Source organism: Saccharomycodes ludwigii, chromosome V, assembly GCF_020623625.1.
Source record: "Saccharomycodes ludwigii strain NBRC 1722 chromosome V, whole genome shotgun sequence".
In the NCBI taxonomy this organism is placed as follows: domain Eukaryota; kingdom Fungi; phylum Ascomycota; class Saccharomycetes; order Saccharomycodales; family Saccharomycodaceae; genus Saccharomycodes; species Saccharomycodes ludwigii.
In genome coordinates, this window is record NC_060204.1 from 1361755 (window position 1) to 1375350 (window position 13596).

The following is a 13596-nucleotide window of genomic DNA, read 5'->3' on the forward strand; positions in this document are numbered from 1 at the left end:
CAAAACAAAACAAAAAAAACACTATAAATAAGTAACTTAATAGTTGCCCAGTATGAACTTTTTTGGATATAACCATAACAATAAAAGTGGCGAAGATCATGACAATGAAAATAGCAATACTGTCAACAACCAACAACAACAATTTATTGGCTTTTATCCTGGTTTTACTTCTACTACAGCCACGCCAACAATTGCCCTAAGTAACAGTTCTTATGCTATGGGAACTACAGGTTTAAATAACGATTTGCATAATAATGGGAATGTTACTCTTCCTTTAATAGATGCTACTACTACACAAACAAATGAAAATGCTGAGCAACCAAACTTTAATTTAGCGGGTCTCAATTCAGGTAATCAAAATATGGGCATTCGTGGTGAGTTTGATAATGCTCAGGCGTATATGAATCAGCTTGTTGAAAGTGCAGGTACTACTGGTACTACGGCCAACTTTAGTAACAATAATTCTCAGCAAAACCCGGTAGCTACTGCTCGGAATGATATTGCTAATAGCAAACAAGCTATGCCAAGGGGTAAACTTAAGATTAATATTCTAAAAGGTAGAAACATTGTTGTTAGGGCACAGTCTCAACCTTATGTTGTTTGTACATTTGAGAGTTCTGAGTTTATCTCTAATGGTCCTGAGTCTTTAAATCCTACTCCATTGAATAACTTTGCTAATAGTCATGGTAGTAATAACCAATATGGAAGAACTAAAAAGTTGAATAAGAGATCGATTTATACTAAACAATCTTCCTCTCAATTGAACGATTTGATAAATTATAACAAAGATGATGATCCTAACGCTAGCAGTTATGCCAATCCAATTTGGCATCATGAGACTATATTTGACGTTGTTGGTTCTCATTCTGAATTAGATATTTCTATCTATGATTCTCTGCATGATGATATGTTTTTGGGCCAAGTTAGGCTATATCCTAAAGTACAATCGCAAAAACATGCCGTTTACGAGAGTTGGTATCCACTAACAACCACAACAAAGAGTAATAGCACCACAAATCAATATACTCCTAAACAAGTCAGTGGCGAGATTAAGATTAGATGTGAGTATTTTTCTACAAATAAATCACATTATGGTCCACAGGATTTTGAAATTTTAAAACTATTGGGCAAGGGGACATTTGGCCAAGTATACCAAGTTCGCAAAAAGGATACCAAAAGAATATATGCCATGAAAGTTTTGTCCAAAAAAGTTATTGTAAAGAAAAACGAGATAGCACACACACTTGGGGAGAGAAATATTTTAGTGAGGACAGCTTCCAAGTCGTGTCCGTTTATTATTGGTTTAAAATTTTCCTTTCAGACACCGTCAGATTTATACTTGGTTATTGATTTCATGAGCGGGGGTGAATTGTTTTGGCACTTACAGAAAGAAGGTAGGTTTCCGGAATACAGAGCCAAATTCTATATTGCTGAGTTGGTTTTAGCTTTAGAATACCTACATGATAATGACATTGTTTACAGAGATCTAAAGCCTGAAAATATTTTATTAGATGCCAATGGGAATATTGCCTTATGTGATTTTGGGTTGAGTAAAGCTGATTTAAAAGACCGTACAAATACCTTTTGTGGCACTACGGAGTACTTGGCGCCTGAATTATTGTTGGACGAAAGTGGGTACACCAAAATGGTTGATTTTTGGTCATTGGGTGTGCTAATTTTCGAGATGTGTTGTGGCTGGTCTCCGTTTTTCGCTGAAAATAATCAGAAGATGTACCAAAAAATTGCGTTTGGTAAAGTTAAATTTCCTAGGGATGTTTTGTCACCGGAGGGTAGATCTTTTGTTAAAGGGCTTTTGAACAGAAATCCAAGACATAGATTGGGTGCTATAGATGATGGCAGAGAGCTAAGGGCACATCCCTTTTTCAATGATATTGATTGGGAACAACTAAAAATGAAGAAAATAACACCACCCTTTAAACCACATTTAAGTTCTGAGTTGGACACGTGCAATTTTGATCCGCAATTCACTCAATCTTCTACATCCTTTATGAAGCAGCAACAGTTTACTGGTACTCACCTAAACAATGGTGGAGATGCTGCTAATACTAATAGTGCAGGCACTAACACTGCCACTGATAATAATGTAGGTGGTACTAGTAACAATAACAACGGACATAATATGGATGGTTCTGTCACTGCTGCTCAAAATGTTATTAATACGCCATTATCTTCTACAATGCAAGCACAATTTGCCGGATTTACCTTTGTGGATGAAAGTGCATTAGATGAACAGTATAACCACGCTTATAGTAACCGTAAATTTCTACAGAATTCGTATTTTATGGAGCCTGGTTCTTTCATACCTGGGAATCCCAACTTGCCACCCGACGAGGATGTAATTGAAGAGGATGAGGACGAAGTTGGTGTCAGAAATAACGCGAGCGGTAAAAGTAGAAATAACAAACTTTCTGGTGGTAATGTGAACCAGGGTCAGAGCAGTAACATCAACAATGATAATGGCTCTACTGCTACTACGGTTGGTGCTAATGCTAATAACTCTACTAACAATAATAATGGTATTGGTGCTAATAACAGTTCCAATACTAACCCAGATTCAACGAACAATGGTATAAATGAGAATGGCAATAGTAGTCGTCCAGTTCGCGATTTACTTTCTGATACTCATACTGATTTTGATGGAGATGAACACATGGAAGATGATGATTTTGTTAATGGCCGTTTTGAAATATAAGCATATAAAGAATAATTTATTTGAATTTTCTCTTTTTTTTTTGCCTATTCCTTTTCTTTTTTTTTTTTTTTTTTTAAGAAAAAAAGATTATCTCTATACCACTTTCTCTCTCTCTCTTTCTATATATATATATATATACTTTATACAATACGTATGTTGTGTTATTCATTTGTTCTTTTTTTTGTTCTTTTTTTTTTTTTTTTTTATTTTTTTAATGGGGTTTTAAAGTTGGCAATGGTTTTAACCTATGCAAAGCTGTATTACAAGATGGAAAAGTTTTTTAGATGACACGTAATGGGAATTTGGACTTTGAAAATAGATGAGTATTTCTTATAAGTTATAGAATTATCACAATTTATATATGAAGTGTCGGACATGCTAATTTATATTCTGATTGCGGATATTCGGGATATGAGTAGGTTATATATATATATCTATATATTTATTTAAATGAATTACGTAATTGAAACAATTAATGCCTCGTAACGCATTAATTTATTTTATTTATTTTTCTTTTTTTTTTTTTAGTATAAAAGTGGCAAGATATATTATTAAACTTGTTCTGTTCAATTACCTCGTACTATTTCTAAACTGATACTAATCGTGGGCGCTTGTCCATATAATCCTAAAAGAAAAAAAAAATATATATTAAAAAAAACTGTTTCTAATACAAGAAAAAATAAAATAAAGCCTCATTATATAATTCAACAATTGTTGGTATTCAACTTTACTCATAATATCGCATATAAAGAGGGAAAGGGATTATATAACTAATTTGTACTCACCGCTAATTTGATCTTACAACTATCAACAACAAAACACATACAAAGTGAAAAAATGGCTAGCAACAAGAAACTTCAACAACAGGGTGTGATTGAAGATCTAAATAATATCAATAATAATGCACATCGTAATATCCACACTAATCCAATTGAAATAACAACACACCAACCATCGTCTTCACTGGAACCAAATATCGGCTGCAATAATAAAAAAGAACAGGTTCATAAAAAGCCGGGGAGAGCCTCGTCTAATGATTTTGTTCGAAAATTATTCAATATATTGGAAAATGAGGACTGTAAAGATATAATACAGTGGACGGAAAGTGGAGAAAGCTTTGTTATATTGAATACAAATGATTTCACCACTTATTTATTACCCAACCATTTTAAACACTCGAACTTTTCTAGTTTTGTCCGGCAATTAAACAAATACGATTTCCATAAAGTGAAGAAAACCAATGAAGAGAAACAAAATTGTAAATATGGTCTTCAGAGTTGGGAGTTTTATCATCCTAATTTTAAGATTCATGATAAAGAATCATTACAATTTATTAGAAGAAAAATAACTAATAATAATAATAATAATAATAATAATAATAATAATAATAATAATAATAATAATAATAATAATAATTTGAACAATGTTACCTCTACAATGAATATCAAACCAAAGGACAACAACTATAATAATGGTTACAATTTATCGGACAACAATAATTTTGTTACTGCCAACACAATAGCGGCGGTTTCCAATAATAACATAAACCAAGAATCTTTGGCTGAACTTTCAAAAAATATTTCAAATTGTGTTACCAAGACAAGATTCGTTCAGTTGAAAAAAAAAAATGAAGAATTGGAGAAATCCGTTGGTACTTTGAAAATTGAGAACAATTATTTGAAATTAGAGTTCCAGAAATTGAATTCAAGATATAACACCATGCTACAATCCTTAATATCAATGCAAATGGTACAACAATCATTTGCTTTGGGATTGAACAACATACAAAGCACTTTGTTAAAAAACGGTATAAAAATAGAACATAATATGGACCAACAACATATAAAACTCAAGCCTGAACAAGCAATAAATAGTTCCTCTGAAAGAACATCTCCATCACTTAACACTAATATACCCCCTATTAACTCTCCTTATACCCAAGGGTTTGTTAATGAAAACAACGGTAACAATAATACTAACGGCACAGGTCTTCCTATGTTGCTGAATATTTATAATGGTCCATCTTCTGTTTCTAAAAACGATATCAATAGAAATGAAGCAATATTTAATTATTCTCCCTCCGAAAATTTTGTAAACGCCCATAATTTGGTCACTAATAATCATACCGGGACTTACAATAATGGCGCCAATCGTTTAGACAACAAAGCCTCGGCACCAACCAACAATAATAATAGTAATAATATTTTGAAGCCCGGATTCCATGTTTTATTAGTGGAAGATGATAGCATCTGCATCCAACTGTGTTCTAAATTTTTAAAAAAATATGGCTGTACTGTGGAAATAGCTACAGATGGGTTGTCTGCCATCACTACTTTAGAGAAGAACAGGTACGATTTGGTTTTGATGGATATTGTCATGCCAAATTTGGATGGTGCTACTGCTACTTCAATCATTAGGAGCTTTGATAATGAAACACCAATTATTGCCATGACTGGAAATATAGATGATCATGATTTGGTAACTTATTTACAAAATGGTATGACAGATATTTTAGCTAAGCCCTTTACTAAAAATGATTTGCATTCCATGCTAATTAGGTATTTAAGGAATAGAGTTCCCATTTCATCATCAGTAAACAAAAGTGCTACCAATAGTGGTATTGAAGGACATTTAAATACAAAAGGATTAAGTCAGACTAGTACCGTAAACACTACTCCACTCACCGATATCAATAACAATAATAATAACAATAATAATAACAATAATAGTAATACACCCGGTAGTAGTATTCATGAACAGCAGTTGCCTAATGCGTCAGTTCCCCATCTAAGCAGTAACTATCGAGTTTCTACAATATCCACCGTTTCGCCCCACTCTGTTGCCACTGTTGGTTCAACGCTTTCTGTCGAAGCAGCTTTACCACCCGAACAACCTAATTTGTCCAAGGCTGGCAATACCTCTGCAACACTTGCATCTTCCGGTGTTCCTATAAATACTTCTGTGATAGATACATCAAATGCAAATATAGGAAATCCTATGAATTGTAATAACAACCTCATTTCTATTTCTGAGAATGCTACTATTGTAGGTACAGTTGCTGCTGAAAATAGTTTACATAAAAGTAAAGACACTATTAATAATCGAGACAGTAATAATAATGATGATGAAGGTAATAAACATCATCATAATTCCGAAAGTTTTTTCGAACCACCTTCAAAAAAGCAACATGTATAAAAGAATAAGAGAGATCCCCCTCCCCTTTTATTTTAGTCATCTATAAGAATTATATATATATATAATTTTTTTTTTTTTTTTTTTTTTTTTTTTTTTTTCTTCTTCTTCTTACAAATAAAATATACATTAATATTTGATATTTAAACACTTTTTTCTTTTATAATCTACAAAACTTATAAACAAAAAAAATAAAAAAACAAAAAATGGAAAATTATAAAACAAAAAAAAAAACTATATTTTTTTCAAATACACTAGTATCTCTCACTGTAAACCACAACTTTATTATCAAATCTAATTGCTGCATTCTTAATACGGTAAGCTTCAAATTCGTCGCTAAATTCCAAATCAATTTTCTTACCAGTTCTTAAAACTTTATGCACATCTGGAATATCAGTCCTAATAACTGGTTTCTTCTTACCATGTTTATTTTTAGTTTCAGGTTGCTTTTGTTCATTGGTAGTAATTTTCCTTACCAGTAAACTCGAACCCTTCTTATTCTTTTCGGCATGCTTGGATTTTCTATACACCAACTCTTTAACACATCTGGTACATTCACAGTCGAACCCATAGTTAACTCTTAATTCTCTTTTTCTCAGGTGCACGTTATGTAGAGGGTTAACCAACGACACAGTCAACTCATCCCCTGCTTTAATGTTTTTTCTGGCATACACCTTTAAACCAAATTCGGGTTTAGTTTTGTTAAGTGAATTATTACGAACATTTTTATTTTTCACGTTAGTGGAAGGTTTACAGTTCAAAGCGGTATTTCTGTCAGTAGTACGTTCATTATTTATATAATCCTTATGCTTTTCTTTTCTGAGCTTCTCCCTTTTAGCATTTTCTTCCGCCAATTGAACCATGGACTTTCCAGCACTATTATAAGGCTCGGTCTCAAAGTCAGAATACTCCTCCTCGGCATATTCCTCATCAGACGCCGGATTAATTTTTTGATTCCTTTTCGTAATTTCAGGACCAATACTCTTGCTTCTACCCAAAGTTCTCACTTTGCTACCGTTTTTTTTCTTTGAAGACTTTTGAACCTCCTCGTGCATCTGTCTCTCGGCAGAATCATACGAGTTGACCTGTCTAAGAGGCACCTGTGAATTATTCTCTTGGAAATTACCATTCTGTACATAACCATTGTTATCATTTTGTTCAGGATATGGATATTGTCCTTGCCCCATGTATTGCTGTTGTTGTGGATCTACATACCCATTTTGTTGGTAGTATTGGCCCTGGCCTTGACCTTGGAAATCTCCTACAGTTTGAATATCAGGTCTGCTATTAATACCATAGCCATTCGGATTGGGACTCCCAAAGCCATTAGGGCTTTGACCATCGTTAAAGTTACCATTAGGGTACATCATTTGTTGATTACCTCTGAAATCACCCGCATTGTTCATTTCATTGAAACCATTTTGTTGCATAGAGGGCAATTCTCTAAAATCGTTAAAGCTATGTTGTTGCTGTAATTGATGGGGACCAGATGGTGGAACGGGACCGAAACGATCATCCCTTTGGAAACCTTCATCGCTGGAGCTACGGAAATCAGAAATAGACTTCATTTGTGGTGGAGAAGCATGTCTCAATTGGTGATGCTCCATTTCCTGATCAAGTGAAGGTGGTGCTTCAGTGGTGGCATAATCATTTGTGATACTAACACTGTTGTTCTTAGTAGCTGGCTGTTCACTAGGATCCAAGTTTTTATGAGAGTGCGTCCGATGACGGTGATGACGACGACTGGAACTGCTACGATGTTTTCTGTGTTTGTGCTTTCTACGCTTCTTCTTACGCAATATTTTTTCCATTTCTTCATTGGTATGAGCTTTGTCATCATCAACTTTTTTAGCATGGCTCTTCTTCTTTTTTTTCAATTTTAACTTCTCAGGGATCGAAGGACCTTGAGAGGTGTACCCGTCCTCGTCTTCATTGGCCAAAAAAGCGATAAAATTATCGGTTGTGATGGCCAACCCTTCAACAGGCTCACTAAGGCTGCTATCTGACGAGGAATCACCGCTACTGTCTGATGACGAAGATGATGATTCACTGCTGGATTCTTCCTCTTCTTCACTACTATCAGTTATAAAACCCTCTGTATAAACACCAAACTTATAATGCTTGTGAACTTCATATTTTTCATCTATCCAATCTGGGGTAAGAGATTCCTCCTTTTCTGTCGTGTAAGATTGATCGCTGTTGCTTTCTGAACTATTGTCGTAAGGCACACCATCAACATTTACAAGCTTATTAGTTAAACGCCCTTTATCAATTGATTCATCTTCTTCAATTATGTCAAGTAAAGACGAATTTTCACTTCTATCCCCTCTGGTGCTTTTTTCTAACAATTGTTCAAAATCAGTATCTGTGTCAATATCGGTGTATAAATAACTGCTATCAGTAAACCCCAAATCAGAAATATTAGGGTTATTTTTCAAGATTTCAGTCTTTAAAATTTCTTCTTCAATATCACTATCGTCAAAATCTTCGTATAAATGGTCCTCATTGTTATCAATTTTAACAATCCGAGTATTTGGTTCACAATCGTGGTTTAAAAAGGAATACAAAGGATATAGCTGACCATCATAATTATTAATATTAAAAGTACCTACCAATTCCATATACTGGGCAAATTGCATATTAATACCTGGGAAACATTTGTACATATGACGGAACCCACTTTCGTAAATCATATTCAATTCCACTTCTGTACCATTTTCGGGTAACAATTCCTTTTTATCGAACGCGCCGTTTGGACCTACAGAATCCATGGCTCTGACCCTAGTTCTTTGGTCTATAACTGGAAACTTCTGGTAAAGGATATCAAATGTTTTGAATCTGGCAATCAAGCAACCAATAACGTAACCACCAACCCAACAATGAACAATACAAAAATCCTCAAACTCTATCCAAGCTTTACCATCAATTGAAAAATGCGTTGGAGAGTTATACCTTTGCTGCACCTTATCTTTGTTGAAAGCAACAGCAGCCATAGGAAGATGTTTCATAGCAGGATGTGTGACTTGTTTATGAAAGGCATAACCCATTTTGAAACATTGCGGACTACACCAGATATTGTCACACTCGGAACAATCTAAACCGTGAACCATAGTATAGTGGGTAGATTGATTGACGGTAGAATTACCACAAGTGCTACAAGCGTATCCTAACCGCATGACTGTTAATTTATCCAAGGGTGGAACAAATAATATGGGATCTGGAACATCGTAAAACACCAAGTCATTCTTCTTGATGTCTCTGGTGGCAACTATTTTCAAAGGTTTTTGTTTTCTATTGGTATTGGTGTTTGAGTCCCTAGAATTAAAGTTGGGATCAACAACTATTTGGAATGGGTCAGAATACAACTTGTTTTCTGGATTGGCTTGGTTTTCCTTCGATAAATCAGGCTCTTGGTATTGTTTAGCGACTCTTATTTGGTTAGAATAATAAAAGCATTTTTTAGAGTATATAATATTGTGTGTGATCAATAATTTTTCAAACTTGTTAAAGGGTAAAGTCTTGGAATTATTACGAGACCCATGTTTTCTAGAATCGATGGGCAGGGGCAGAGCAAAGGGGGATATCGATGGATTGGAGATAGGAGAGACAGGAGAGATTGGAGAGATGGGGGAAATAGGGGTAATTGGAGGAATTGGAGAGCCTAAACCACCGCTACTACTACGACTGCCATACGTATTATTTGATCTTGAAAAAGGATTAACGTTCTTGGAATTGAAATTGGGATCGTTTTTCTCAAGATATATTTGATACAGTTCTTCAGCAGAATAATCTTGACATTCTGGAATTTCTTGGAAATACGATAAAACTTCTTCGACCAACTTCGACTCAGCGGACGGCAGTGCCTTTTTAGCATCAACTAGCAGAGTTTTTTTGGGCTTTCTTTTCTTTTTATCATCATCACTGGAGTCTTCACTTGAATCATCACTTGAATCATCGCTGGAGTTGCTACCACGACTTGATTTTCTACTAAGAGAAAGTCCAATTTTCTTACTTTTAGCCCTTGTTTTGGCTAATTTCGGATCCACCTTGACAGTCATTAACTTTTCCTTCTTCTTCACATTTTTTATATCATTTAAGACAACGGTTTCAACAATAGTTCTGTCTTTCTTGCCCATTCTGGATTCTGTGATTTTATACTATCTGTGAAAATTGTTTTTCTTTTTTTCTTTTTTTTTTTTTTTTTTATATATTTATGACACTGAAGAAAAAACTTACAGTAAAACAGAAACTTTTAGTACAAAAGTTTTATTTGATTTTATCTTTTTTTTTTTTTTTTTTTTTTTTTTTCTTTCTTTCTTTCTGTTATTAGGAAGCAACAGGGATTGGTAATAAAGAAACAGCAATAGCTAAAATTTTCCTTCTCTTTTTTTCACCACGATTAGGAAAAAGAAAACAGCTAATAAGGGTAATAACTCGTTTTGATTCAATAAGCTGTTGAAAGCAAGAGAAGAAAAAAATAAAGAATTAAGGTAGGAGAGAGACAAAAAAAAAATTGCAAAGGAGAAAAGTAAGTGATTGAAAGTAATTTGAGCTTTAAGAAATCATAGTTTATATATAAGATCTAAGGAACCGGGAAAAAGAGAAAGAAAAAGCCATAGAGAACGTAAGATCACATATATATTATAAACTATAAACAAATCGAAAAGGTTTGTTGTCGTTGACTGTCAATATCACAGATTTATGATTTGGTAATTTGTTGGCGGGTGTTTTTTTATTTACTTAATTATTTATTCTTTTTTTTTTTTTTTTTTTTTTTTTTTTATCTAAATTTTCTATGCGTTATTTTTTGATTTGCCACCGTCAACTTTTTATTAAACGAACTTTTCGTTATGTATTAAAAAAAAAAAAAAAAAAAAAAAACATTTACTAAGAGATACCGCAGATGACCTGCATACACAGAAAGTACTGTACAAGTTGAATAAACGAAAACGAAAACAAAACAAAATAAAAATAAAAAAAGGGGGGTGGGAAGGCGAAATGAGAAGGACAAACGACGTGTACTTCAAATCCCTCTTTTTATTTTCATTGGTTTTAAACCACACAGAGAGAGACATTTGTTTATCTTTTAAATTGAAAATTATTATTCGAATATTATCTTCATTTCGGACATCTGAATAAAGATTCGGATACTTTACTGAATCGTTATAACATACAAGCTAAAAATAAAACTCTTGTATAATTTTGGTATCCTTATAAAAACAATTTTCAACTCTTGCCAACAACAAAGCAAACACATTATTAATATTCGATATGTTAAGTCTAAGACCTTCTTATCTTAAACATATCTTTAAAAGTACCAATAGATTTAGTTTAAAATATAGAAAATTCAGTACTGTTAATAACATCTTGTTTCAAAAACCCATTACCTATGATAACAAATACAACTCTGTCGAAAATAGGTTTAGTATCAATGAAAAACAAAAAAACAAATCTAACCAAAAATTATTCAAGATTTTGATTTTTGGTGTTTCGTTTGGTTTGGGTTGGTTTGTTACCCAGCACATGACATTTATGGATATTATGGCATCTATCAAATACGATGATCTCCCGGAAAATTCTCAACAAGTTTTAGATTATGAAAACTCTTTAACTAATAGATTGAATAATTTATCTATTTCTTCTCAGCTAGAAAATGCAGGTTATGCCAAGATATATAACAAGGCTAACACATTAATTGATAAAACTTTGAAAACACCAGGTGGAGTTGCCATTGACCCTCAATTTTATTATAATCCTGCTATTTTACAAACCGTTGGTATTTACCATCTAGGCATGAAATTAACAGGGTATCCATTTATTATTCATGGAGGTGTTTTGGCAACTATAATGGAGGATTTTATGAGAAACAGCATTAAATTGATAAAAGATTGTGATGTGGAGGAAACCAATAAACTCAACATTTCTTATAAATTCCCTACTTTTGCTAATCAATTTGTAGTCATTAGATCCGTTAGCTTACAACAGTTGACACCACACAAATGGAAATTGGAAGCAGAAATCATGAACGAAAATGGTAAAAGAACCTTAGTTAAAGGTACTGGTGTGTTTACTTTGCCATAATACTTATTTATTTATTTATTTATTTATTTATTTATTTATTTATTTATTTATTTATTTATTTATTTATTTATTTATTTATTTATTTATTTATTTATCTATCTATTTATATACTTGTTCATTTACCCACCTTTTATTTATTCATTTATTTATTTCCAATTTACAGTCCCATCTCCCACTATTATACAGTCTAATTTACGGTCATGCTCTTCCAAAGGTATATCTTGTTCAATGATTTGTTCTTTTAATGCCAGACCAATCAACAGTAAGGGACGTTTATTGTTATAATGCGCATGCCTATATATATAATCGTCATAGTAACCACACCCATGACCCAATCTGGCCATATTATGCAAATTAAATGCCACCCCAGGTACTAATAATACGTCTATATCATTAGGCGGATGTGCACCTGCAGATTCATCGGAGGGTTCCTTTAATTTAAACTTGCCACTTGGTTTTAGATCTAACACATGTTGAAAGCTCACCATTTGATGGAAAGTTAAATGTGGATGATGTATATCTAGCTGTGGTGTTCTTAAATTAATTTGACCGCTTTCCTTTGTTGAAGTACATTTTGGCAAATATACAGTAAACCCATTCTCAAATAAAAAGTTGATAATATTTAAAGTCTTTACTTCTGAAGCATCCATATTCATATAACACCCAATACCCAAGCTCGCACCTTTTTGTGTTTGTTGTTCCAGTAGTATGGGTTTCAATTTGTTCAGTATCACATCGGATTGCTTAATTAATTCTCTCTGTGAGATAATTTTCAATCTATTTTTAACATTTTTTCGAAGTAATTTCTTATTAGTGGTAGGTACGATACTACTAACAGTTCGTGACGTCTTGATTGTGACAGGATTAAGCATTTGTTTTTTTTTTTGTTTTTTTGTTTTTTTTCTCCTTAAGTATTAGTAATTTATTGGGTGGGAATAATAATTTATAAATAACGTGATGATGATAGGATTATATATGGATGTGTATAAATAAAAGTTATGATAAAATGTTTGGATAGTGATTATTATTAAAATAGATGTGCCGTGATTTGGTATATTCATGGCCGGTAGCGGCAGGCGTAGAAGAAGCGTGGATTAGATTTGATTTCTGCGGAAATTAAGTGAAGAAAATAAAAAATAAAAGATAATTTCTGTACAAAAGCGATGTTTATTGGTGGTTTTTTTTATATCTATTACTCATTAACCTTTTTTTATTTTAATATATTTATCACATCAGCGTTTTATATTCAATGCTATGAATTTAAAGATTTGTTTTTTCTGCAGTGGAAAAAAAAAAAAAAAAAAAAAAAAAAATTACAGTATATAAAAAACGGATTTTAAATATCATAATTTTTTGTTTTTGTTTTTGTTTTTGTTTTTGTTTTTATATAAACTTTATTTTTTTTTTTCTCCAAAAGACTTAATTAATCTATAAATTTTATATAGAACTTCGGTTAAATTCTAATTAAAATAATACTGCAAAAGTTATTACTATTAAATTTTAGTCCTTTTTCTCTTTTTCTTTTTCTTTTTCTTTTTCTTTTTCTTTTTTTTTCCCCCTGCAAAGATAAAATACATCCGCCATATTTTCTTCTATTAACATCTCCATAA

The 13596-nt window shown here is 32.6% G+C and overlaps 5 protein-coding genes across 5 annotated transcripts; 3 read left to right on the plus strand and 2 right to left on the minus strand.

Moving 5' to 3' along the window:
• Positions 1-52: 52 nt before the first annotated feature.
• On the plus strand, positions 53-2713 carry SCH9 (serine/threonine protein kinase SCH9; the record flags this gene model as incomplete). The annotated part of the gene is made up of 1 exon (XM_046078877.1): positions 53-2713. One exon carries the CDS (start codon positions 53-55, stop codon positions 2711-2713), a length of 2661 nt encoding a protein of 886 aa, XP_045934010.1.
• An 837-nt stretch (positions 2714-3550) lies between these two features.
• Positions 3551-5908, plus strand: SKN7 (kinase-regulated stress-responsive transcription factor SKN7; the record flags this gene model as incomplete). Its single annotated transcript, XM_046078876.1, has 1 exon — positions 3551-5908. The coding sequence occupies one exon, from the start codon at positions 3551-3553 to the stop codon at positions 5906-5908; it is 2358 nt and encodes a 785-aa protein (XP_045934011.1).
• Positions 5909-6159: 251 nt separating this feature from the next.
• On the minus strand, positions 6160-10041 carry SET5 (S-adenosylmethionine-dependent methyltransferase; the record flags this gene model as incomplete). Its single annotated transcript, XM_046078875.1, has 1 exon — positions 6160-10041. One exon carries the CDS (start codon positions 10039-10041, stop codon positions 6160-6162), a length of 3882 nt encoding a protein of 1293 aa, XP_045934012.1.
• Positions 10042-11176: 1135 nt separating this feature from the next.
• Positions 11177-11986, plus strand: FMP10 (Fmp10p; the record flags this gene model as incomplete). Its single annotated transcript, XM_046078874.1, has 1 exon — positions 11177-11986. The coding sequence occupies one exon, from the start codon at positions 11177-11179 to the stop codon at positions 11984-11986; it is 810 nt and encodes a 269-aa protein (XP_045934013.1).
• Positions 11987-12132: 146 nt separating this feature from the next.
• Positions 12133-12858, minus strand: FAU1 (5-formyltetrahydrofolate cyclo-ligase; the record flags this gene model as incomplete). Its single annotated transcript, XM_046078873.1, has 1 exon — positions 12133-12858. The coding sequence occupies one exon, from the start codon at positions 12856-12858 to the stop codon at positions 12133-12135; it is 726 nt and encodes a 241-aa protein (XP_045934014.1).
• Between the last annotated feature and the right edge of the window lie 738 nt (positions 12859-13596).